Source organism: Acomys minous (genome assembly GCF_964271855.1).
Source record: "Acomys minous genome assembly, chromosome: 13".
Lineage (NCBI taxonomy): Eukaryota > Metazoa > Chordata > Mammalia > Rodentia > Muridae > Acomys > Acomys minous.
The window spans coordinates 103,027,494-103,054,197 of NC_140495.1; the positions used below are offsets into that span (position 1 = coordinate 103,027,494).

Below are 26,704 nucleotides of genomic sequence, written 5' to 3' on the forward strand. Positions count from 1 at the left end.
CTGTGTCATTCATGATGATGCTGTCCTCAGCAGCCAAGGAGGAAGGGAGTAGTGGGATTTTTCAAATGAGTAGTGTGTTACTATGATGTTGGCTGCCATAGGTAACTGTAAAGAAGTAAAGCCTGGAACTTTTTAAGGAAACCTTTCCACTGGCAGTGGCCTCCGTGGTCCTCCCGTCGTAGGCCTCTTCTTGCTCTTGTAGCCCAGCTCCAGCGCCACGATGCCTTCCTCTTTGCCTGTCTAGGCAGAGCTCGCCCTGATCTGCTGGTGCTCAGTTCCCTCAGACTGCCTTTCTTCTTTGTTATACATAATTACTATGAGGTGTACTTTATGTACTGACCGTTTATAGCTCTGGTCTCTTTCCTAGCATATCAGTAGTGTGGAAATGGGAATTTTGTTGGTTTTGTTTGCATTGTACTCTGAGCATTAGGAACACAGCCAGGCACATATGCACTCTGGAGGAGTGTTGTTGGCAATTAATGAACACTGGGAGAAGACAAGTGACATAGGCACCCAGAGGCCAGAATCCTAACAAATTTTGTTAAGATTTTCATGTTTTTCTTTTTATTTTATTTTATTAATTGATTCATATTACATCTCAATGGTTATCCCCTCCCTTGTATCCTCCCATTCCTCCCTCCCTCCCATTTTCTCCTTACTCTCCTCCCCTATAACTGTGACTGAGGGGGACCTCCTCCCCCTGTATATGCTCATAGGGTGTCAAGTCTCATCTTGGTAGCCTGCTGTCCTTCCTCTGAGTGCCACCAGGCCTCCCCATGCAGGGGACGTGGTCAAATATGAGGCACCAGAGTACGTGTGAAAGTCAGACCCCACTCTCCACTCAACTGTGGAGACTGTCCTGTCCATTGGCTAGATCTGGGTAGGGGTTCGAAGTTTACGCCAGTTTTTCTTATAAATAAAACTTCATCCCTATCCTTTTCTTTGGGACAGTTTATATAGTATTCTTTCCTGAGCATCTGACTGTCGGTCAGCCCGGGGCCCTCATTGGCTGACAGGAGCTGAGCTGCGGCAGGAGCTCAGGACTGTGCGACGACTGGCTGGCTCTGGTCTTGTTTAAAGACTCTCTCTGAGCTTGCGTTGTTGGCGTGCTTCTTTCAGATTCGTAAGGACGCCCTCCGGGCCCTCAATGTAGCATACACCGTAAGCACACAGCGCTCTACTGTCTTCCCCCTGGATGGTGTTGTCCGCATGCTGCTGTTTAGGGATTGTGAAGAGGCGACAAGCTTCCTCAACTACCATGGCCTCACTGTAGCTGATGGGTAAGAGAGCCGAGACTGCACCTGTTACTTTCCTCTCCTCTGTGCCCCCTCCCCTATCTTGTCTAACTCTGATAAAGGTCTACTTGCTGGGCCTCTGAGGAGGCCTCTTCTGTGTGCTGCTCCCCTGCTGTGAAACCGGGGGTATTCCCAAGGCCAGACCAAATCCGTTCTTGTGTTTGAGAGAGGGTTTCACTGTGTAGCCTTGCCTAGCCTGGAACGTGCTCTGTAGACTTGCTGGCCTCAGACTCACAGAGATCCACTTACCTCTGCCTCCCAAGTGGTAGGATTACAGGTGTGCACAACCAGGGATTTGGGAGTAAAAAGAACCAGACCAAGTTCTTTATTATTTCCAAACCAATGTTTTCCAACAGTTACCTAAAGATAAAGATTAAGACTTTTCTCTTTTGTTCTTTTAAGATGCCTTTGTTCACCCATGTTTGCCCCTTCACTCCTGATAGCAGAACTGGGAATACCAGCAGGCCATGTCGGCGTGTTCCATACCTGTAGTCAGGGTTTGGAGACTGTCAGAGCTCACAAACTGTCTCCCAGCAAGTGGCACCGTTTTACTTGACCGTCTCCTCGGCCTCCTGCAGGTCTTTTTCCCAGCTCTGTCCTCAGGGAAGGGCTGTGGCTTTGAGTGAGTGGGCTGCCATCCTTGAAAGAGGTGCTTGTGTCATCTACGTGTGGCTGTTAGTGTCCTGTGTCAGGGGACTTCTTCCCTTCTCGTGTCTGTCCAGTCTTGCCTTGTTCGGGGACCTACTAGTTGGGCTTGAGGAAGCATGGCTGGCCCCTTTCCCTGCTGACTCCTCTCTCTGGGCTCTCTGGTCTGGGTAGCTGTGTTGAGCTGAATCGGTCAGCCTTCGTGGAGCCAGAGGGGTTATTCAAGGCCAAGAAGTCAGTGTTTATTGCCCAGAAGCTGACGGTGTCAGTTGGAGAGGTCGTGAATGGAGGGCCACTGCCTCCCGTCCCTCGTCATACACCTGTGTGCAGCTTTAACGCCCAGAATAAGTACGTGGGAGAGAGCCTGGCTACGGAGCTGTCCATCTGCACGCAGAGACCTGGGGGAGACACAGCAGGTGAGTGAAGTTATAGTGCACTTAGCCTCTTGGCAGCCTCCTTGTCACCAGAAGATTCTGTCCTTGTGTTTGAAGGCCTGGCTCTTGGACAGGTGCTTAAATATCTCTTACTTTGCCTGGATTTGGAGTTTGAAGGCCTTGCTAGGGCTTGTGATGCCCCGGTGCAGTTTCCATACGGAGCATGCACCATCCTGTGCCGCATGCCCTTAGGATGGCTGTGGAGGTCAGTCCACCCTGCAGGCTCTGTCTGGATAGCTCTGCTGTCCTTTCCCAGAGATGGTACTTGTGTGGTTCTTCAGCCTCTGTGTGTTTCTTTCTAGGTGGCGGGAGAGGAGAGGAGTATGAGGCAGAGGTGGATGTGCCGCCATTGGCTGTCCACCCACAGCCGCCTCCTGCCTCCTCATCCACTTCCGTCCTTCATGCCTCATCGCTGACCCCAGTTGTGGCACCCAGCCTTTTCCAGTCCTCTGTGCAGCCTGAGCTGCCGCTTCCGAAGCCCACACCCGTGTACTCTGACTCGGTAGGGTCTGCAAGCTACAGCCTCACAAAGCCGATACGCATTCTGTGGAAGGGCACTGTGTTGTCTGGTCTCATTAGGTAGGAGCCAGAGGCAGGAAGGTGAGGAAGAGGATAGGTAGACCCACCCAGGGTAATAGCCTTGGGCGGCCGAGGGGCAGGGCCACTGCCTTCAGGGTAGCTGCAGAGGCTCCATCTTCATCACAGCAGTCAGAACTGCACTAAAATGGTTCCTACCACAGTGCGGAGCTGAATCCTGCATGTGTGTTCGGACTGAAGTCGGTACTGGCTCGTGTGTGACACCCAGCAAGTGGGCTGACCAGGGCCTATGGGGTCACAGCACTGCTTTGTGACTAGACAGAAGGTGCTTTTGGTTTTGAGCAGAGCTTGTCTGTTGCACAAGTGGGAACTTGTGTCTCACTGGCCTCTCGGGCAGATGCTGGGCACTAGCCCTACGTGAAGATCAGGGAGTTGTGAGGGAAAGCCTAATGGCCGCAGAAATTGAAGGGGTTGATGTGGGCAAGAAGAAATGATGTATAAAAGGGCTGTGGAGGTCACCTACAGGCAGACAACAGCAGGCTTGCCCCAGCCCTTCTGGAAGGCGCCTTTACGTTGTTTAAAGAGCTTGCTGAAGAACTGTGCAGACCCTGCACTAAGGTCCCTGTGCTCTACTGGGAAAAGCTTTACAAATGTCCACTAAGATGTCTTCAGCCCAGGCAGACACTATGGTTTAACCCTGTGCTGCTGTCGCTGCAGGACCTGGTGCAGGTGGTGGACGAGCTCATCCAGGAAGCTCTGCAGGTAGACTGTGAGGAAGTCAGCAGTGCTGGGGCGGCCTACGCAGCGGCAGCTCTGGGGTGAGTGGCAGCTGGCGTGCCAGCCTTTCTTGCTCGGTTGATACTTGCTCTCTGGGCACAATCATGTCCTTCCTTATAAGGCTGTTGTCATGTGTCAGCAGCACCCAGCTGTATGTGGTTAAGACCCACAGAGCCCGTTCAAGGCCTCTGACCTCCCTGAGGCAGACATGGTCCCTCTGTTCTGAGTGGATGGTGTTTCTCCTGCTTCTGACCTTTATCAGCGTGTTCTTTCCATTTGTCATTCCTTTTTTAAATGATTCAGATTGTATTTATTCACTTGTTTGGTGAGTTGGTTTTGCTTTTTCGACATAGGGTTTCTCTGGGTAGCCTTGGCTGTCCTGGACTCACTTTGTAGATCATGCTGGCCTCGAACTCACAGCGATCTGCCTGCCTCTGCCACCCGAGATTAAAGGTGTGTGCTACCATGTCTGGCCCTAAAAGAACTTTTATTTTTTTTCTGGTTTTTCGAGACAGGGTTTCTCTGTCTAGCCCTGGCTGTCCTAGACTTGCTTCGTAGACCAGGCTGGCCTCAAACTCAGAGATCTGCCTGCCTCTGCACTAGGGAGTGCTAGGACCACACCTGGCTGGCTTGTTTATTGTAAAGTTTATGGTTTGAGTGTTTTGCCTGGGTGTATGTGTGTGTACTCCGTGCATGCCTGGTGCCTGCAAAGGCCAGAGGAAGGCATCAGCTCCCCTAGAACTAGAGTTATAGGTGCTTGTGAGGTGCCATGTGGGTGCTGAGAATCGAATTGAGACCCTCTAGGAGGATAGCAGTGCTCTTACCTGCTGAGCCATCTCTCCAGCCCTAGCCTTGATTTTTTTCCCCAGGGAGCTGGGCGGCATGGCATTTGAGACAATGTCTCCTTGAGACCAGGCTGGCCTCCACTCAGAAAGATTAGCCTGCCTCTGCCTCCTGTGTGCTAGGATTACAGGCGTGCACCACCACTGCCCGGCTGCTCTGATTAGTCTTACTTCTTTTTTTGTTGTCTGAGCTCTTATGGTTGTATCTAAGAAATTGCTGCCAAGCCCACTATCATGGAAATATTCATGTTTTCTTCTACAAGTGTTATGTCTTACATTTTTTCTTTGGTTGTTGTTGTTGTTTGGTTGTTGTTGTTGTTGTTGTTATTATTATTATTATCATTATTATTATGCTTAGACTGGACCTCATTTTGTAGCCCTGGCTGGCCTGGATCTCAGTCTGTCTACCAGACTGTCACAGAAATGTTCAAATAACCACCAGGGCCTGGAGTTGTAGCTTACCTTGTTTGTGATCTTAGTTTAACCATGTTAGCGCCTCTCTCATTCCCGATCTAAGCAACTGCATTATAAAACTAGTTTACCATTTCATTTACAAAAATAAATTTGTTTACCATAAGAGACATAATAAATCTACTCCTATATTTTTTTAATTGGTTTTAGAACTTGCTTACTCAGCCAGGTATAGTTGCTCACATCTGTAATCCCAGCACTCAGGGAAGCAGAGGCAGGCAGATCTCTGAGTTCCAGGCCAGCCTGGTCTACAAAGCGAGTCCAGGATAGCCAAGGCTGCATAGAGGAACCTTGTCTTGAAAGACAAAAACAAAAACAAAAACAAAAAATCAGAACCAAACCAGAAACAGCTCTCACATGGCAAGAGTGAAGGTGGCTGACTTTTTTCCGGGTGTGAATGCCGTCTGCCTTGTTTCATAAAGCGTTTCAGATGCTGCTGTGGAGGATCTGATAGCAGCTGCAACCACAGGCATCTTGAGGCATGTTGCAGCTGAAGAAGTGTCCATAGAAAGACAGAGACGAGAGGAAGAAAAGCGACGGGCTGAAGAGGAAAGGTGAGTGTGTCCTGCTCCTGCAGCTGGACACTGAGGCCAGTTTGTACCAGCCCTGACCTCTGATCCCCCTTTCTATTCGCTATGTTGCCATTCGGAACCCTGTTAGGCCATTCAGCACCCCCATGATTTGACTTAGGGAAGTGTGTGTGTGTGTGTGTGTGTGTGTGTGTGTGTGTGTGTGTGTGTATGTGTGTGTTGGGACCCAAGCTCAGGTCCTCTGCAAGAGCACTATGCATTCTTAACCACTGAACGAGCCCTCGTTTATTTTTTATTCTTAAGTATAATCTTTATGCTTTTTTTTTTCTCCTCATACCCATAGGTTGAAGCAAGAGAGAGAACTGGCATTAACCCAGCTGAGCGAGGGCCTGGCTGCAGAGCTGACAGAACTTATGGTGACAGAGTGTGTGTGGGAAACCTGCTCTCAGGAGTTTAAGTGAGTAAAGTGCTGGTGTCCTGAATGCAAGGAGTGTGGTAGGAGGAAGGAGCACTGTGGCTGGGCTGGTATAGTACAGGTACGCATAGCAAGGTCTCCCTGTAGCCCTGGCTGGCCTTGGCCTCAGACATGCAGAGCTCCATCTGCCTAGCCTCCCACGTGCCGGCATTAAAGGCATGTACTGCCATGCCCATGAGAAGCTTATCTTTCAGACAGCCAGATGTCACATGCTGTTCTCATAGGGAGGCCCTCTGTTTCTGACTCCTTATCATGGGCCCTGCATGATGCATGAGATGTGTGTTTAGCAAATTTTCTAGTAGAATCCTTTCTATACTGGGCCATAAGCCTTCATCTTTCAAGTAAGGGAACCATTCTAAAACTTCTGGAGTATGTTAGGTTTCTTTGATTTTCGGTGTTTTTGTTTTGCTTTGTTGATTTTTTGAGACAGGGCTTCTGTGTAGCCTTGGCTATCCTGGACTTGCTTTGTAGACCAAGCTGGCCTCAAGTTCATATCGATCTGCCTGCCTCTGCCTCCCTAATGCTGGGATTAAAGGCATGGACCACCACACCCAGCCTAGTGAATTTATTTTTAATCCCAAATAAAAATCCAGGGTTTAGGACAGGCACAGTGGCATACTCTTTTAATCCCAGCACTCAGGGAGTCACAGGCAGGCAGATATCTGTGAGTTTAAGGCCAACCTGGTCTACTAAGCGAGTCCAGGATAGCCAAGGCTACACAGAGAAACCTTGTCTCAAAACAAAAACAAAACAAAACAAAAAACAAAAACATGATGCCATGTGAGAAAGTTCCTGCAGTTCCTAGTGTCTCAGAGTTTGCCTTAGTCCAAATGTCTCTGGCACCTACAAGGGTGAGTTACTGGGAATGAGGCCCTCTGTTTAGGATTACTTCAGTTTTTTGACTAAGTGTACTTGACAGTTTTTCTGCTGCCTTGTTTGATAGAACATTGCTATTTAAATATTTCTTTGGGAGGTCTGGAGAGATGGCTCAGCGGTTAAGAGCATTGGCTGTTCTTCCAGAGGTCCTGAGTTCAATTCCCAGCAACCACTTGGTGGCTCACAGCCATCTATAATGAGATTTGGTGCCCTCCCCTGGCTTGCAGGTGTAGCACCAGCCCCATTTGACTAGGCCCTCTCACACGAAGCACTGATGGAGAAAATGCCCTATAGACTTGCATGTAGGCAATCTGATGGAGGCATTGTCTCACTTGAAGTTTCTCTTCTTATCACTCTGTGCCAAGTAGACACAGAACGAAGCAGGAGAGATGCTGTGCCACATTCCCAGCCCAGATTCTTGCAATTTCAAAGCTGGCCCTTAAGTGTAAGTAATTGTTGGTGTAGCTGCTTCTACACTAACTGCTCTGTGTTCTAGGAGTGCAGTAGAGACAGACCAGAAAGTCCGAGTAGCGCGCTGCTGTGAAGCTGTCTGTGCACACCTAGTGGATGTGTTTCTTGCTGAGGAAATTTTCCAGACTGCAAAAGAGACACTCCAGGAACTCCAGTGCTTCTGCAAGTATCTACAGCGGTGAGTTCCATGTTCTCAGAGATAAAGTTCACCTACACGGAAGTCTTTGATCAGGTTGGTGTTTGGTTGGTTGGTTGGTTATGTTTGTTTGAGACAGGGTTTCTCTGTGTAGCCTTGGCTGTCCTGGACTCACTCTGTAGACCAGGCTGGCCTCGAACCCACAAGAGATCCACCTGCCTCTGGCTCCTGAGTGCTAAGTTAAAGGTGTGCGCCACTACGCCTGGCCATCAGGTTTGTTATATATGAGCTATTAATTCCACTAGCCAATGATGAAAGGCTCTCAGAATATTTTGTAAAGGTGAATATCTTAGACTTTCAGAAATAGTGGCCATACATGCATGTTTTATGTTCTCAAGGCATTTGATTAGGGTTAGGATGGCTGCCCTGTATTTGAACAAATACTTACAGAGTTGTTGCTATTTATTAGCTGTACTAGACACAGGGAAATGTCAGTGAACACGTTAAACAAATAGACCGTGATGGCTTCACTAATGTGGGTGACTCTCCCAAACATAAGCACTGGTACTCTCTTTAAAACCAAAACCCTAACCACTTATCTTTTAGATTTATTTTATTATCTTTTATGTATACAGTGCTTTGTCTACATGTATGTATGTGCATCACGTGCATGCCTAGTGCCTGAGAAGGTCAGAAGAGTGTCACATTCTCTGGAGCTGGAGTTACAGACAGTTGTGAGCTGCCACATTGCTAGGAACCAAACCTGGGTCCTCTGCAAGAGCAGCAAGTGCTCTTAACTGCAGCTCTAACTCTCCAGCCCCCGGGGCTGACATTTCTTTATGATGGAGTTACATCATGGTAAACTTACTGTGAGTTGAAAATGTACTTACTTCCTCTGACTTTTCCACTGCTGTAGCTTAGCAGCATAATACACTCTGCAGTATTGAGTGTCTGCTTTCTTGGCTTACTGGGTAGTAGCTACTTGGACAAGATTTTTCTCATTATGTTGAGAAAGTATTATGTAGCATATCACAAGTCTAGGACAAAACTACTTCTTCTTTTTTGCGAGGGGAGGGGGGGGGAGGTTCTCAAGACAGGGTCTCTCTGTGTAACCTTGGGTGTCCTGAACTCGTTTTGTAGTCCAGGCTGTCCTCAGACTCACAGCAATCCACCTGCCTCTGCATTTAGAGTGCTGGGATTAAAGGCATGTACCACCACGCCCAGCTAGGACAAAACTTCTTAACTGTGGGGTTGTATAACTGACTATGGGGGTTGCAAACAAGATAAGGACAATAGTAAATATGCAATGACCAAAAACCAATTCAAAATCAAATGTGTAATGAATCTGGGTGGTTCTTGGCATTGCCTTGTGACACTCACTGCAGACTTGGTTCGGAATATACAGCATGCGGACTTTGCACTGCCATGCGTGCATCATGCCAACCAACACTGCCTGGGACTCAGCACTGTTGTGTACTAGGACCCAAAGGGCCCTTCCTGCACAGACAAAGCTTTACATTATAGAAATAGAATCTTAATTAAAAAAAAAAAAAAGACTTATTTATTATTTTACGTGTGGAGGTGTTGGCTTGCATGTGTTTTTGTTTGCTGTGTGCCTGCGGTGCATGAACAGTCTAGAAAAGGTCAGAGGAAGGCTTTGGCTCTCCTGACACTGGAATTACTTACAGATTGTTGTGAGCTGCCATGTGGTTGCTGTGAATTGATCCCTGGTCCTCTGGAGGAGCAGCCAGTGCTGAGCCATCTCTCCAGCCCATGAAAAAGTTCCAGAGTCTTGATATTTTCTTATTATCCCTCAGCGCCTATCAAATTGGCACAACTTTGGGTTGTGTTGTTAGACAGATAAGCATATCTATGTCCTTAGGATGCAAATTTGCTTTCATATTCAATAAATGGTAGAATTACATACACCAAAGAGTTGTTTTAAATATATTTCTTTCTGACTTATTATGAATAGATGTTTAATTTGTATACCTATTTCTTTTTTTTTTTTTTTTTTTTTTTTTTTTGGTTTTTCAAGACAAGGTCTCTCTGTGTAGCCTTGACGGTCCTGGACTCACTTTGTAGACCAGGGTGGCCTTGAACTCACAGCGATCCGCCTGCCTCTGCCTCCCGAGTGCTGGGATTAAAGGCGTGTGCCACCACGCCCGGCTGTATACCTATTTCTTATACCTATAAACCAGGGGTTATATACACATTTCTTGGGTGGAAAGGGTATTGTAAATAGAAAAGTTTAAGAAATCTTAGGCCAGAAAATGAAATTTGAAGTTTCATTTTGTTTACTGGATTCATATCACTTTTGTTACGTTATAAAGTTCAAAAACAAAAAACAAAAAACAGGGCGGGCCGTGGTGGTGCACACCTTTAATCCTAGCACTCAGGAGGCAGAGGCAGGTGGATTGCTTTGAGTTCAAGGCCAGCCTGGTCTACAAAGTGAGTCCAGGACAGCCAAGGCTACACAGAGAAGAAACTCTGTCTCGAAAAACCAAAAGACAAACAAAAAACCAGTTGTTGCTGTTTATTAGCTGTAGTAGACACAGGGAAATGTCTGTGACTGTGGCTTTACTAAACTTATATATCAGTATTAAATATTAATAATCTTTCAACAATGCACATAAAAATAAATAAATCTTAAAAAGAAAGCCAGGCATGGTGGCGCATGCCTTTAATCCTAGCACTCAGGAGGCAGAGGCAGGCAGATAGATACCTGTGAGTCTGAGGCCAGCCTGGTCTACAAAGAGTCCAGGACAGCCAGTGCTACATAGGAGAAACCCTGTCTTGAAAAACCAAAGCCAAACCAGAAAGAAAGAAAGAAAGAGAGAGAGAGAAAGAGAAAGATGAGGCCCAATCTTTGTGGCATGTCATGTGCCATGGAGAGTGTTTGTGCCTTAGGTGGCTGACTGTTTTGACTTTCACACGCTCTCTGTGGCTGTGAGGGTGCTTCAGTGCCCCTCTTGTTTAAATTAACATCTTACATGTCTGTTCACATGCATGTTGTCTGGCAGTTTAGTTTCACTGCTCACTGCTCTTGTTTTTTTTATCATGCCCACATTTTAATGGAGATTAATTTCCTTTTTTTTTTTTTGAGACAGGGTTTCCTGTGTAGCCTTGGCTGTCCTGGACTAACTTTGTAAGCCAGACTGGCCTCGAATTCACAGTGATCTGCCTACCTCTGCCTCCCGAGTGCTGGGATTAAAGGTGTGCGCTGCCACCACTTGGCTTTGTGATTAATTTTCATTTTTAGCACTCTTGCTGAAAAAAAATCTATCTTAAATAAATGGTCAAAACCACAGTCCCTGACTAGAGAGATGGCTTAGCGATTAAGAACATTTGCTGCTCTTACAGAAGACCTGTGCTCAGCTCCCATCATCCTGTCACTATGGATGTTGGCTCACAGCCATCCATAGTCATGCACGAGGTACACAGACGTGGACACAAGCAAAGCGCTCATGCACAAAGAAAACAAAATAAATCTAAAAAATATTGTACCAAACAAAAACCACATTTCCATATTATTATAGTGGACTTTGTATTTTTTTCCCAGCGGACTGAGCCTTAAACACTCCATCCAATAATAATATGCTGCTTGTCCTCTAGGTGGAGGGAAGCTGTTGCAGCCCGGAAGAAACTCCGGCGTCAGATGCGGGCCTTCCCTGCAGCACCATGCTGCGTGGACGTGAATGACCGGCTGCAGGCACTAGTGCCCAGTGCAGAGTGCCCCATTGCTGAGGAGAACCTGGCCAAGGGGCTCTTGGACCTGGGCCATGCAGGGAAAGTGGGCATCTCCTGTACCAGGTCAGTGCTCAGCGGCGTGTCCTCAGGGCTCCATGCCCCAGTTACTTTCAGCGCAAGTTAGACTGGTAGGTTTGTGGATGAAGATGGGTGGGGCCAGAAGGCAAGGCCAGACATAGGAATACAGCTTGAAGGCAGTTTTGCGTGACCTTGAAAGACTCAGGGTCTCTTAGTGGATTGACTTAGAATCCGTGGTTCCTAAGTCCAGCCCAATTCTCTGCTTCTAGACACTGCTCCCCTCACGCTTTGTTCATCTTCTCTTTCAGTGTCTTCCTCAGCCAGGCCTTCCCTGCTGTTCCTCCCAGTCTCCCTGAGCAGAGCAGTTCCTGAGGCCCAAGTTGTCCAGTCATAGCCATCTTGGGCTCAGTTTTTCTCTGTAGCTGGCAGCGGTGTGGTTTTTTGCAAAGGGCTTTCATAGCCATCCTGCCTCCCAATGGCCAGGCCCTAGAGAGACAGAGTGGAAGTGCCATAGGCACCCCGATTGGGAAGTGAAGGTCACAAGAAACTATGCATTCAGGAAGCCAGGCATGCACAGCGGCCATGGGTCAGAGTACAGACACTAATCCCCCCTGCAGAGAATGGCCAGACCATCATCACACTTACATGCAGCACACGAGCTTACCAAGGGATCTGATGGACCAGATAAAACCCGAGGAGGAAATGCTCAGAGAGATCATCTGTGATGGCCAGAAGAAACATAACCTGTGTTTTGTTTTAGCTTTTCAAGACAAGATTTCTCTGTGTAGCCTTGGCTATCCCAGAACTCGCTTTGTAGACCAGGCTGGCCTCAAACTCACGGACATCCACCTGCCTCTGTCTCCCTTGGGCTGGGATTAAAGGCGTGTACCACCCAGCTTTCACTGTTCTTTTTACCTTCCCTGTCCCTGTGCCTTCGTGTGTCCGTCAGTGACAGCAGCCCTGATGCGGTAGGAGCCTGCTTCCTTTTCCCTGTATTGCAGACCCTGCTCTCCTCTTACTGCCCGTGACCTTTTCAGCTCACAGGCACCTTTGCTGCTCGTCATCCTAGGCTTGGCTTTGTCTTTCAGTCCTCCTTCCTCTAGCTCCATCCTTGGAATGTACCTTCCGCTCAGACCAGGACTTTCCTTCTGCAACGGCCTTTCCCTAGACCATGGCTGAAAGCCAGCTTCCTCCACCCACAGTAAAGGGGTCCTCCGATGCACCACTGTGTGTACCGCCCACAGTAAAGGGGTCCTCCGATGCACCACTGTGTGTACCGCCCACAGTAAAGGGGTCCTCCGATGCACCACTGTGTGTATCGCCCACAGTAAAGGGGTCCTCCGATGCACCACTGTGTGTACCGCCCACAGTAAAGGGGTCCTCCGATGCACCACTGTGTGTATCGCCCACAGTAAAGGGGTCCTCTGATGCACCACTGTGTATACCGCCCACAGTAAAGGGGTCCTCCGATGCACCACTGTGTGTATCGCCCACAGTAAAGGGGTCCTCCGATGCACCACTGTGTGTATCGCCCACAGTAAAGGGGTCCTCTGATGCACCACTGTGTATACCGCCCACAGTAAAGGGGTCCTCCGATGCACCACTGTGTGTATCGCCTCTTACTAATGCTCCCATGCTACTTTTAAATCTCTGTACCTTGGGCCAGATCCTAACCCCCCTTTAAATATTCTTATTATTTAAATTTTACTTTTATTATTTTCTATTATCATGTGTATGTGTGTGCACATAAATTCTAGTGTGCACAGAAGCCAGAGGTACCAAGTCCCCCTGGAGATGGAGTTAAGATGGCTGTGAGGCGCCTAATGTGGGTGCCAGAAGTTGAAGTGGGTCTCAGAAGTTGAAGTGGGTCCCCTGCGAGAGCAGGTGTACGCTCTTAACTGCTGAGCCAGCCTTCCACTCCAACACACTACCTCATGGCCACTCTCCACTGCTCTTTGCAAATACGCCAGGTCTGGTGGAGCCACATCCTGGCCATCCCCACTTTGTGCTGCCCCCGCCCCCCCAGAAGCTGTTGTGCTAGCTGCCTTAGTTCCTTCAAGTCTTGGCTCATATTTCATTTTCTGTGACCGTTGGAAGGGCGCTGTGGTTGCCCACTAGATTGGCATGCTCTGCTTTTTAGTTTGGAGTTTTGAGGTAAGGTCTAACTGCGTGTGTAGCTTTGGCTGGCCTTCAACTCAGAGATCGCTGCCTCTGCCTCTCACGTCCTGGGGTTCAAGGTATGCACCACCACACCTGCCCCATAGGCATGTTCTGTGAGCCACACGAGCCATCGCAGAGGCTCTTCTCTCCCGTGAGAGCGTGTTCTGGAAGGGCAGGAGTTTGTCTATTTCTCATAGCCAGCCCACAGTCAGCAGCAGGCACTTGATGGGCTTGGCTGACCTGTTAGTTTATCAGAGGTTAAATATTCTCCACCGGAAAACAGTGACCAATTACTTTTCACTCAAACATCAGTAAATACTATTTATTATTTGTTTTTAAGGTTTTTATACAGTATATTTTAATCATATTCTTTCTTCTCCCCCAACTCCTCCCAGATCCGTAATCTAATGTCATGTTCTTTCTCTCTTAAAAGCAAGACAAAAGATACCAATAACAAAACCAAAGCCATGAAGTCTGCTTGTGTTGGTCAGCTACCCCTAAGCCTGAGGTCTGCCCTGGGGTGCGGTTGATTTACACATTGTTATTCTAGTAGGGAAAACTGGGTTTCTCTCTCCCCAGAGCTATCTATCAATTGCAAATAGCTTCTTGATCAGGACTTGAACTTTGTGCCTACTTCTGCCTCCTCATGCCGGCATTTTGTCTGGCTTGAGCTTGTACAAGCTGTCACAGACTCGAGGAACTTATGTGTTATCAGCTCTGTTATCTCTGTGAGTTGCTGTATCCTTGGACTTATTCATCACCTCTAGTCTGTCTGTCTGTCTGTCTGTCTGTCTGTCTGTCTCTCTCTCCCTCTCTCTCTCTCTCTGTCTTTCTCTCTTAAAGATTTATTTATTTATGTATATGCGTGCTCTATCTGCACATACACCTGCAGGCCAGAAGAGGGCATTAGATATCATTACAGATGGTTGTGAGCCACCATGTGGTTGCTGGGAATTGAACTCAGGACCTCTGGAAGAGCAGACAGTGCTCTTAACCTCTGAGCCATCTGTCCAGCCCCCACCTCTAGTCTCCTTTTTTGTTTTGTTCGGTTTTGGTTTTGGTTTTTGGAGACAGGATTTCTCTGTGTAGCCTTGGCTGTCCTGGACTTAACTTTGTAGACCACACTGGCCATGAACTCACAGCGATCGGCCTGCCTCTGCCTCCAAAGTGCTGGGATTAAAGGTGTGTGCGCCACCATCTGGCTACATCTAGTCTCTTAACAATCTTCCCACCTCCTGTTGCGCATAGATTTCAGAGCCTTGAGAGAAGGGAGTTGATGGAGATACTCCATTTAGAGCTGAGAATTCCAAAGTTTCTCCCTGTTTGTACATTACCCAGTTGTGAGTCTAAGTTAATTACCATCTACCGGAAGAAGCAGCTTCTCTGATGAGAACTGGTCAGTGGACTGATGTATGGGTATAGGAGTATGTCCTCAGGAGTCATTCTGGGGCTGTATTCGGTTTGTAGACTAATAGTAGTAGGCTCCCCCCTAGGGCCCATGACCTATGTAGTTTCAAATCCTTGGCCTCATTAATAGTGCCGGGTATGGGTTCCATCTTATGGAGCAAGCCTCCAATCCAAGCAAAAGTGTTTGGTTACAGCCACTGCGTTTGCACCACTATTGCACCAGTCGGTGTTATCTTACAGTCATGTCACCCTTGTAGCCACAAAGTACGTAGCTTGTTGAGACTGATAATTGTGAACTGGGCGTGGTGATGTGTGTCTTTAATCCCAGCATTTGGGAGGCAGAGGCAGGTGGATCACTGTGAGTTCCAAGTTAAACACCAGCTCCATTTCTCCATGTTTGAGAACACAAGTATGTGGTGTCTTTAGCAGTAGGAGCTTACCATCAGGTTGTAGGGCAACCAATAGCATTGGCAGTAGCCTATGGGATCCCTTGACCAGTGACTCAAAACAATGTAATCCATTCCTGGGTCTGGGGGAAGTAAATACTACTAATCCCTTTCTGTGGGTTGAAAGTAGCCTTTTATAGACTTAGTCTTTCTTTTGTTATTCTTTGTAGGTTGCGGCAGCTTAGAAACAAGACAGCTCACCAGATGAAGGTTCAGCACTTCCACCAGCAGCTGCTAAGGTCTGTCCGTCTCACTGTCCGTATTTGTCCCTGCTTGCGGACTGTACCCTGGCTCACCCATGGTGATCTGTCCCTTCCAGTAACGCTGCGTGGGCACCTCTGGACCTGCCGTCCTTCGTGGCTGAGCACCTCCCTGGGAAGAGTGAGCACCTGTTTTGGAAACTGGTGCTGGTGCTGCCTGGTGGAGAAGAGCAGACTCCAGAGAGTCCTGGCAGGTCAGGCGGAGTCGGGAGTATGGGTGCTGATCCGGAGAAGACGTCACTAGTTAAGATTTTTGGAAGGGATTAGTTTATACTTTGTCTGTTTCCCTTTAGGAAAAAAACATTGGACATTTTAAGAAGTTGAGAAATGATAAGATGCTATTTTATGTAACCAGATCACTTCTAGGAATTATAGTCTTATATTTTTGGTTGTAAGCCTAGCCTTTAACAGCTGAGCCGTCTTTCCAGCCCCAGGAATTATAGTCTTAACAACTGTGATGCTGGTATAGAGCGGCTGATGGCTGAAATAGGTGTTTTAACTCCAGGCATGGTTTCTGTTGCTCAGGTCCCTTTCCTTTTTTGGGTCACAGTTTTAAATCGCATTAGAATTAGCCAGTTGCATGATTGTCCTTTCCACCCACTCAAATAAATAACCGGATAGAAGTCCTTTCTCCATTTTAAAATAATAACCTGTCTTGTACAGGTCAGCTTTACCATAGCTTTGGTATTTGTGACCCTATATTCATATGGTATTTCTTTTATTTTCCTGAAGATTTCTGTAGTTCATTTTAAAATTAGAGTTCTTCGAATGTTGTTTTCTTTTATCTACAGAATACTAGAAAACTGGTTAAAGGTCAAGTTCACAGGAGATGACAGCTTGGTGGATGACACACACAGTGATGCCGGTGATATCCAGACACTCAGTGTTTTCAATGCACTCAGTAGTAAAGGGGACCAAACTGTGTCTGTCAGTGTGTGTATAAAGGTGAGTGGCAGTCGGGCCCCCCCCACCCCCATGTACTTACCTTCATGCTTTCATTGTCTCTCCTTCACACGTTACTGAAATGATGGGTTTTATTGTAGTGTTTTTGTAAATCAATATCATGGTACTGTTTCTGTTTGTCCCCGCCTCTCCCATGTCCTTCCTTCCCCTCCATCTCGTGTCCTTCCTCTTCTCTAATCTTCCCGTGATGCCTGCTCTTCTGTCCTTTACCTTCTTGTTCGACGGATGTCAAACCACATGGACGGATCCTCTGAACACCTGCATCTGTCTTTATCCTGTATTCTGAAAGATAGCCTGGCACAGCCTCTCCAGCAGATAGATGTGTCACCTTATTTCTCTGAAGGCCTAAGGATCTGGGTGTTCAGAGCTTCAGCTGTCTATTTCCCTAGGTCTCTTGTTGGGAGTGCTTTCTTCAGACATCTTTTTTTTTTTTTTTCTGTTTTTTCTGTTTTTTTGAGATAGGGTTTCTCTGTGTAGTGTTGGCTGTCCTAGACTTACTTTGTAGACCAGGCTGACCTCGAACTCACAGCAGTCCACCTGCCTCTGCCTCCCCAGTACTGGGATCAAAGGCGTGTGCCACTACCCCCGGGTTTTCATGTTTTTTTTTAAAGATAGATTTATTTGTTTGCTTATTTATTGATGTTGTCTGAGTGATCTGTTTTTCATGCACACTAGAAGAGAGAATCAGATTCCACTACAGATAGTTGTGAGCCACCATGTGGTTGCTGAGAATTGAACTCAGGGCCTTTTGAAGGGCAGCCAGTGCTCTTAACTGCTGAGCTCTCTCCAGCCCCTCTTCAGGCATCTTAACTGAGGCTGGCTGACTGTACCTGAACAGGGCCCTTAAAAGTTGGCCAGAAGCTCTGTTAGGGTAGGTTTAGATGGTAACCAAAGGACAAGCAAGCCTGGATGATTATCGTAATGTGGTCAAACATAAATCTAGCTGAAGTTTTTTGTATCTGTTGAGAAGGCAGTTTCTTACAGGAATCCGTGGTCTCATGGAGGGTTTTGTTGTTGTTGTTTTTGTTTGTTGTTGTTGTTGTTGTTGTTTTTGAGGCAGGGTTTCACTATATAGTTCTGGCTGTTCTGAAACTCACTACGTAGATCATGCTGACTTCAAACTCACAGAGATCCACTTGCCTCTGCCTTGTGCGTGCTGGGATCAAAGGTGTGCGCCACCATGCCCGGCCCAGCTTTGTCTTGGAAGGACTCTGCAGGGCACGCTGAACGGATGGCGAACAGAACACGTCAGCTGTTCTTGCTGAGGCAGACTGTTTCCTGATGCCTTGGGTTTTGTTGCAGGTGGCCCAGGGCACCCTTAGTGACAGTGCCCTCGATGCTGTGGAGACGCGGAAGGACCTCCTGGGAGCCAGCGGGCTCATGCTGCTGCTTCCCCCCAGAGTGAAGAGTGAGGATGTAGCCGAGGAGGACCTGTACTGGCTCTCGGCCTTACTGCAGCTCAAGCAGCTCCTTCAGGCCAAGCCCTCCCAGCCTGCACTGCCACTGGTGGTTCTCGTGCCCAGCTCCGGAGGAGACTCCCTGGGGAAGGAAGTGGAGGATGGTGTGTGAAGAACCTTTCATTCATGATCCAGCGTGAATGATAAGTGGGTGGGGCTCGAGTTTGATGGACGGCCGGCGTGCAGTGTTGGGAACTTGGGGGACTAGAACCTTACTTGTTCTGGGCACTGCATGGAGGGCCAAGGCTAGCATTGGGATGTGTCACATGTGCAAATGAACGCTATTGCATGGGGCTGTTCCCTGTCTCTCCTAAAGGTCTGATGCTACAGGATTTGGTTTCAGCCAAGCTGATTTCAGACTACATTGTTGTTGAGATTCCCGATTCTATCAATGATTTACAAGGCACAGTGAAGGTAAAGTTTCATTTTTAAAGGTTTCTCAAGATACGTTGTTTTTTTCTCTTCCCATCTATCTTGAATTTATTTATTTATTTATTGGTTTTTCAAGACAGGGTTTCTCTGTGTAGCCTTGGCTGTCCTGGAACTCTCTTTGTAGACCAGGCTGGCCTCGAACTCAAAGAGATCTACCTGCCTCTACCCCCCGAGTGCTTGGACTATAGGAATGCACCACTGCACCCGGCTCTATCTTGAATTTTATATTAGTGTTTTTTGTTGTTGTATGGTTGGTTTTTGAGACTGAGTATCGTGTAGGGCAGACTAGCCTCAAATTTGCTAGGTTCCTATGGGAACCAAGAACTCATGCTACCTCTGCCTCTTCTGTTGGGATTATAGGCATGCACCATCGCGTCCAGTCTATAATAGTGACTTCCTTTTAGTTTTATGTTTAATACATACATATAACTTTCTAATAAAAATAAAATTTAAAAACTGCCCATAGTTATACTTTCAGTAACAGCTATTAAATTACTCATAAACATTTTTGGCTTTCTTTTATGAATTTATAATGTAATTTATATGTTATATCTGTATGCCAGATTTACCTAATTATTTTTTTAGAGTGCTTGCTCTTGGAAAATATAAGGAAATAATATTACCTGAGATTTCCTGTAAAGGTCTGCTGAGAATTATTTAGGAAAAGAAGTGTAGGGATTAGTAAAACTAACTAGATGGCCTGAGGCTGTAGCTCAGTGGTACACACAGACACTTGACATATAAAAGGTCCTAGGCTGACTCTCCATCACTACATGAAAACTAAACAGTAGTTCTACAGGAAGAGGTAGCTGCAGGGTGTGAGGCGCCTGGGCATCCTCGAAGCCGCCAGCTTCAAGGTCCTTCCAGGAGGCTCTGCAAGCTCCACTGATTAGTTGGATAAGACTCATGGCCCCTCTTTGGCACATCTGAGAGGCACATCTCCATAGCTCTAGAAAATCTAAGCTGAAGTGCAGAGAGGCCTATGCAGTCCTATAGTGACTGACATTTTGTTCCTGAGGCATTTTCCTTAAACAGCCATGTGAAGAGTGCTAAGCCCCTTTAGAAAACAACTTTTTAAACTGATGCTGAATTGTTTGACTAAGTCTCTCCCATTGTCCTGTCCCTCAGGTTTCTGGAGCAGTCCAGTGGCTGGTCTCCCGGTGCCCTCAAGCCCTAGACCTTTGCTGCCAGACCCTTATTCAGTATGTTGAGGATGGGATCAGCCGTGAGTTCAGCGGTCGGTTTTTCCACGACCGAAGAGAGAGGCGCCAGGGTGGCCTGACCTCCCAGGAACCTAGCGCCATTATTGAGTTGTTCAATAGTGTGCTGCAGTTCCTGGCCTCTGTGGTGTCCTCTGAGCAGCTGTGTGACATCTCCTGGCCTGTCATGGAATTTTCTGAGGTGGGGGGCAGCCAGCTGCTTCCTCATGTGCAGTGGAACTCACCAGAACATCTAGCTTGGCTGAAGCAAGCTGTGCTTGGGTTCCAGCTTCCACAGATGGACCTTCCACCCCCAGGGGGTATGTGCCCACTCTGAGTGAGGGCGGGAGGGCTAGCCGCCTGTTCTTGTTTTAGAGACACTGCAAGGGGGTGGGTTCTGGTGTAAAGTCCACAGTCCCCCTCTACTGGACACCTACCTCCACTAACCTTTGGGTTTCTGGGTTAGAAGGAAACAGGATTTTATAGAGTTGGAGCTGTTGTCCTTTCCCTGGGACAGTCTGAGATTGTCAGTGTTCTTTTAAAGCCTGACTGCGCCTACTGTGTCTGGGGGTGGGGTGGCCTGTGAGCTGTGTGGGGTAGACTTCACAGGTGGCCCAGGCTCCCTCAAACCTGGTGCTGCAGGGGCTCTTGTGTTTATGGCACTGGTGGGGGCTGGGGAGCTGGTTTACTATTATCTAGCAGAGCTTCTGGCCTTACATACAGATTTTCTGTATTTTTTAACTACACAGTAGCTAAAGAAATAGAGCACTAATAATATTCCGTGTTCATTGATTCTTGGTCAAACCCTATACCTTTCTCTGCAGCACCCTGGCTCCCTGTGTGCTCCATGGTCATTCAGTATACCTCCCAGATTCCCAGCTTGTGCCAGACCCAGCCTGTCCTCCAGTCCCAGGTGGAGAACCTGCTGTGCAGAACATACCAAAAGTGGAAGAGCAAGAGCCTCTCTCCAGGCCAGGAGTCAGGACCTCCAGTGGCTGAAATCCCCTGGGATGACATCATCACCTTATGCATCAACCACAGGCTGAGTGACTGGACACCCCCCAGGCTCCCCATCACAGCAGGTAGTTGTCTCTCAGTGCTTTGGGGGCTGGGGCTTCTTGAGACTTTCCTGGTCTAATTTTCACAAAACAGGGACATTGGGTTTTTAGTTAGTCAGTTTTTTAAATAGGGTTTCATTGTGTGGCTCTGGCAAGACAAACAAACAAATCCATCTCCCCTCTTGCTAAAATTAGACCAGGAAAGTCTTATAAATCTTGGGAAGAGGTAAGGTTTGACTGGAATGGTGGTCCATGTCTTTAATCCCAACACTCAGGAGGATTGCTGTGAGTTTAAGGACACCCAGGATTACATAGAGAGACCCTGTCTCAAAAACAATCACAATGCTGGGGGTGTGGGGTGGCACATGACTTTAATCCCAGCACTTGGGAGGCGGAGGCAGATTGATCTCTGTGAGTTCGAGGCCAGCCTGGTCTACAGAGTGAGATCTAGGACAGCCAGGGCTACACAGAGAAACCCTGTCTCCAAAAACCAAACAACCAAAACAAGGTTCTAGGAGAACATAGACTCAGGCGCCTAGGTTGGCTCCGAGGGGATGCTGTGGCTCCAAGAGCTGTTCTAGCCCCTCCTCCACAGTCTGCGTGAGTGCATGTCCCATTATAGCACAGAAGTACTGTAGCAGTCAGGTTTGTCCTGGGTGGGTTTAACCAAATACTGATTGCTCATCTGTTAACTGTTTATATGTATAAAAATAAAAAAATAAAAAATCTGTCTTTGTACTGTTTTCTCAGAGGCGCTGAGTGAAGATGGTCAGATATGTGTATATTTTTTCAAAAATGGTTCAAGAAAATACGATGTTCCCTTGTCATGGGAACAAGCCAGAATGCAGACCCAGAAGGAACTGCAGCTGAGTCAAGGACGGTGAGGCCATGTTCAGTGTGTTTTCTGTCACTGTTGTAAACCGTGCTGTACCACATCTGGAACACTAACCCTAGCCTGTTGTAGACCAGTGCTGATAAGCCTGCAAAGCACAGGTCTTTCCCACAGCATAGGCACTTTCTAGAGCAGTTGCGCCCCTCTCCCTCCATTCAGTAGATGAGCACAGGCCAACCCGAGTGGGAGGAGGCAGTTCATAGATACCACATGATGCTTAGCACGCATGCTGTCACAACTCACTATGTAGGTCAGGCTGGCTTTGAAATTACAGAAGTCTCTCTGTCTCTGTCTCTGCTTCTCAAATGTTGGGATCAAAGGCATGTGCCAGCACACCTGGTCAACAGTGTCCCTTGACATAGTACGAGAGGTGCTTTCTCTTCTTGCCCTGTTCCTTGACTTGGGGGAAGTCTGGAGTGAGCATGGAGCTTGAGGCTCTTGTTCAGAGTGAGCATGCGTCCAGCTGTGTGTGTGCTTTGCGCCGTGTTGTGATCTCCATCCTTCCTGACCATAAGGACTTCCATGCTTGTGCTTACAGTTCCGGGATGAAATCTTTCCATCCTTCTACAAGCAGTTTCCCTACCCCATTGATGCATGTGCACCGCAAAGGGAAGAAGAATGCGGAGAGTGGCCAAGAGCGGGCTCTCAGAACAGAGGACCTGATGCGAGGGGCTTCTGCAGAAGAGCTCCTGGCACAGTGTCTGTCCAGCAGTCTGCTGGAAGAGAAAGAAGAGAACAAGAGGTGCGTCTGTCCCCTCCTGGGTCACTCCCTCCACTTCCTGCAGGAGAGGGAGACTGACTGTGGCTCAGTTAAGTCAAGACAGCCAGTGGCAGAGAGGGGCCGCTGGGCCACCAATGGTTATAGTGATGAGACTACTGAAAGAAAGAAAAGGAAGGAAGGAAACGAAAGTCCGGCATTTATAAATGATTAGCTTGGGGCTGGAGAGATGGCTCAGGTTAAGAGTACTTGCTGCTTTTCCAGAGGACCTAATTTTGGTACCTATACCCACATCAGATGGCTCATTACCACCTGTAACTCCAGCTCCATGGGCTCTGACACCTCTGGCCTCTGTGAGCACTCATGTGCACTTACTCAAATGAACACACCCCTATATGTAACTAAAAATACGTTTTAAAAAGTATAAGCTTTTACAAGACAGACTAAAGTCTAGATAGGATGTTCCTAAGTTTTATCCTTTGAAATTGGCTTCATTGCTTATTATTTTGAAAGTCTATGTTAAATTTTCTAGGTAGAGACATGTAGCTAAGTCTGCTTAGCTTAGTCTACCATGGCTGGCCACTGCCTCTTGGCCCAGGGAACCTGAGGATCATTTCTTACTGGGTGGGCAGGAGCTGGGCCAGACCCTCCTCTGCGTACCTGACTTCCCTTCCTGTCGTGTGTGCTTCCCTCTGGTGCTCAGTTTTCCTGAGAACTAGAACTGAGAAGACAGAAGTTTGTGAAGGCTGTCTTCCCACGCCCTGCCTGGCCCTGCACACTTTCCAGCTCTGAGCACTTAATCTACCCCTGCTCTCCCCCTGTTGCCAGAGGGGAGCGTTCCGTTTTGTAGTTGAGGTTGATTGCGGTTTGACCTCCAGCCTACGCAGGCCACTCCACCACAGGGCTCTCTTGAGACATTGCCCTTCCCGCCGTCAGCACAGGAACCTGCACACAGCCTGACACAGCCTCCTGCTGTGGCCTCATTGTCTCCAGGCGCCGCTCCAGGCTTCTCCTTTAATCGTACAAGTCCTCAAAGGCCCCGCGTTCGCCCTTGCTCTGGCTCCTTTGTCTTTGCAGCCTACACACTTGAATCTGGGCGTGAGCCCTTGTCCCTGTCGGTGGTCACATCCTAGCTCTTCATCCTTGTTTCTAGTCCCCGTCAAAGATTTCCCTTAGCAGCCAGACTACTCTCTGGACTTCACCTCTGCTCGTATGTGCTCCCTACTTCTCCAGAATTTCATCCAGCTCCACGGGCATTTAAATACTGTCAGTCTTGTCATAAATCCAAGAGTTCCACACAGTTGTCCCTGACCTTCACATGGGCACCCACATCCGCATATATTCATGGACACACAGAGCAATGAGTTATAAGATGCCATGGACCACTAGGGGGTCAGTCCTTGGGATCGGAGGTTCTTGGAGCATCGGTGAACGGAGATAAGGAGTTGTGACAAACAGAGGCGACTCAAGTTTGCGTTTCCAGCTGAGTGTGTTTTTCAGCCAAGCAGCCTAGCATTATATACCTTTCCTGAAAGCAGGGGGTTTTTTGGTTACATTTTCCCACAGTATTTTCCCACAGAGCAGATTTGCAGAAGTCAGTGAGCAATCAAGCATACATGGTACAGGTACAGATAGTTTTGTCATAATTTGAATTACGACTTTGAATTGAAACAATACAAGGTACAGAGTACATAGCGAAAAGACGTCATCACTTCTAAGTTATTGGCTTAGTATCAATATGTATGTGCTCTCTTTGTCCAGGGCCAACATCCTCTTCCTAATGAAACTTTCTCCCTAATGAAATGTGTGCCCAGCACCTGTGTGCCAAGACGTGTTTTCCCTATTCTAGTCTTCTTGTTCTTGCTACCTGGAATCTTTTGAAATACTCCATTTCTTTGTAGGCCATAGCATAACTTATTAACTAATGATTAATTTCTAGTCATGTGTCTTTTAATAAGTGGAAGTGAAGCATAATTACTTCGGCCACGGACAGTCCCTGGCTGCAGTCCCAGGCCAGGGTCTCATAGCAACCATTGCTGCACTTGAGGAGTCCGCACCTTGGGAGTGAAATGCAGTTAGAATTTAGAGAGAAGCAGAAGATAGCTCCCAGCAAAGAGTTTTGAGACTGCAGAGTCTCTGCTGGCGGGAACATCGACCCCAGCCCAGGAGACCCTTCACCTGCTCGGGGGTCATAACCTAAAAGGGAGTCTTAGTCTCAGGCCTGTGTTATTTTTGTCACACAGACTCTACTGCATAGGGGTGGCAATAAAATGAAAGTCAAGTGGTATTTAGGTTTTGGTCACGGTGCTCCGATGTTTCTCATTTGGGACCTCACGCTGTTTCAGGTTTGAAGATCAGCTCCAGCAGTGGCTGTCCCAAGACTCACAGGCTCTCACAGAGTCAGGCTGCCTTCCTCTCTACCTTCCGCAGACACTGGTATCTTTTCCTGACAGCATCAAAACTCAGATGGTGGTGAAAACATCTTCAAGGCCTCAGGTGAGCAGGAGTACACTTAGTGTTTCCAGAATGAAAGACTGAGAGGATGTGCCAGCCTTACTGGACCACACCTTTAATCCCAACATGTCAGAGTGTGAGGTCAGCCTGGTCTACACAGTGAGTACCAGGACAGCCAAGGCTACACCGAGAAACCCTGTCTCGAGAAAGAAAAAAAAAAAGAAAGAAAGAAAGAAAAGAAAAGAAACCCTGTCTGGAAAAATGAAAAAACAAAACAAAAGCCATTTTAAATACTTTAAGTGTTCTCTTTAAATATCCAAAGACTCTCTAAAATATCCAAAGTCTTTGTAAAATGGCCAAAATTTCTGTAAATATCCAAAGTCCCTCTAAAATTCCAAAGTCTCTGAACTATGGGCACTTGTAAAATAAAAAATAAGTTACATGTTTCATATTCCAAGAAAGAATAAGGACACAGTATAGTCAGATCAAGTGACCCTGCAGTTCAGCAGTGTAAAGCTTGGTGTCAGACTTCTGGCATTGCTCCCGATCTGTTGGCCTTCTTCAAAACGCCTGGGTGGGCAGCTGTCTACAGCACATGCAGTTTGTCTTCTGGGTCCAGGTTCGCTCTACTCCACAGCTCCTGCTGGTCCCGGCATCTCCACAATGCTTGAGTCTCTACTGCAGCTGGGCTGCTCCCTTGCCAATAATTTCTCTCGGGCTTTCTGCAGGGAGTCTCTACCCCTGCCACATGGTACCAAGCATTATCTCACCATGGCCCCTCAATCCTGAGCCTTCTACTGCAGTTGAGAGCTTCAGTGGCCTGGCCTCTCACGGTGCCAAGCCTCAGCTGCTCTTCATAACCCCTTCATGCCTTCAAAACCAGTACAACCTGAGAGAGTCTTACACTGCCAAGTTCAGACACAGCCTCAGCTCGCTTTGGACCACAGCTCCTGTGTGCTGACCCTGAGGAAACACTTCCCAGAATACCTCACCTCAGTGCTGCTGGTCTCTTCATAATTACGGCAGATTCTTCAGCCCCAGTTGAGCAGCATCAATTATCTCAGCAAAGCAAAGGGTTCACTGTATTATACAAACAGCCCTAATAGAGCATTTGAGGGACGTACAGACTTCCCTCTGAAACATCACAAGCCAGGCTGCCATCATCGGCACTACTCCCGGCATTCTTTTCTAAGTTTCCACAGCCCAAAGTTCAAGATCACTTCCACAGTCCCCCACAAATACACGGTCAGGTCTGTCACAGCAGTACCCCAAGGCCTGGTAACTAATTTCTTAATTAGGATTTCTACTGCTGCCATAAAACACCGTGACCGTAAGCAAGCTAGGGAGGGAAGAGTTTAGTTCCTTTTCAGTGTATAGGCTATTGTCCAAGCAAGTCAGGACAGGAACTCAAACAGGGCAGGAACCTGGAGGCAGGAGCTGATGTAGAAGCCATGGAGGGTGCTGCTTACTGGCTTGCTGCCTAGCTTGTTCAGCCTGTGTTTTTTTAGAACCCAGGACCACTAGTCCAGGGGTGGCCCCACCCACAATAGGCTGGGCCCTCCCACACCAATCAAGAAAATATATCACAGGCCGGTCTTCTGGGGGCATTTTGTCGATTGAGGTCCGTCTTCCATCATAACCCTAGCTTAGAACTAACCAGCACAGCTGGGGGTGGGGGGGTGGGGGGGGTGGCGCACACCTCTAATCTCAGCACTTCGAAGGCAAATCTGCAGGCAGATTTTGAGTTCGAGACCAGCCTGGTCTACAAAGCAAGTACCAGGACAGCCAGGGCTACACAGAGAAACCCTGCTTTGAAAAACAAAACAGCAACAAAACCCAAAAACCCTAACCAGCACAGGTAGGGACAGTAGATCTTGTCTGTGGGACCACATAACTGTATGAGCCTTGTCACTGACCGGACTCAATCTGGGATTACCTTCTCCCAAGGAAATTGATGAATGAAGAAAGTGAGCTCAGAGAAGTAAACTTCACCCTGGAGTA

At 47.7% G+C, this 26,704-nt stretch overlaps 2 protein-coding genes across 3 annotated transcripts in view; both read left to right on the forward strand.

Moving 5' to 3' along the window:
• The window catches only part of LSS (lanosterol synthase), an 88,645-nt gene that overhangs the window by 28,323 nt on the left and 33,618 nt on the right, over positions 1–26,704 (forward strand). The gene's annotated exons all lie outside the window — the stretch shown is intronic.
• Positions 1–26,704, forward strand: part of MCM3AP (minichromosome maintenance complex component 3 associated protein) — a 48,467-nt gene that overhangs the window by 20,812 nt on the left and 951 nt on the right. For both annotated transcript variants that reach the window (XM_084752430.1, XM_084752429.1), the window contains exons 11-28: positions 1,120–1,280; positions 2,115–2,356; positions 2,677–2,876; positions 3,629–3,729; positions 5,424–5,555; positions 5,875–5,988; positions 7,379–7,531; positions 11,105–11,302; positions 15,441–15,509; positions 15,590–15,724; positions 16,322–16,475; positions 17,796–18,054; positions 18,267–18,364; positions 19,511–19,901; positions 20,406–20,663; positions 21,390–21,519; positions 22,070–22,273; positions 24,595–24,745. In XM_084752430.1, the coding sequence (XP_084608556.1) occupies positions 1,120–1,280; positions 2,115–2,356; positions 2,677–2,876; positions 3,629–3,729; positions 5,424–5,555; positions 5,875–5,988; positions 7,379–7,531; positions 11,105–11,302; positions 15,441–15,509; positions 15,590–15,724; positions 16,322–16,475; positions 17,796–18,054; positions 18,267–18,364; positions 19,511–19,901; positions 20,406–20,663; positions 21,390–21,519; positions 22,070–22,273; positions 24,595–24,745 (3,150 nt within the window). The remainder of the gene's footprint in view (positions 1–1,119; positions 1,281–2,114; positions 2,357–2,676; positions 2,877–3,628; positions 3,730–5,423; positions 5,556–5,874; positions 5,989–7,378; positions 7,532–11,104; positions 11,303–15,440; positions 15,510–15,589; positions 15,725–16,321; positions 16,476–17,795; positions 18,055–18,266; positions 18,365–19,510; positions 19,902–20,405; positions 20,664–21,389; positions 21,520–22,069; positions 22,274–24,594; positions 24,746–26,704) is intronic.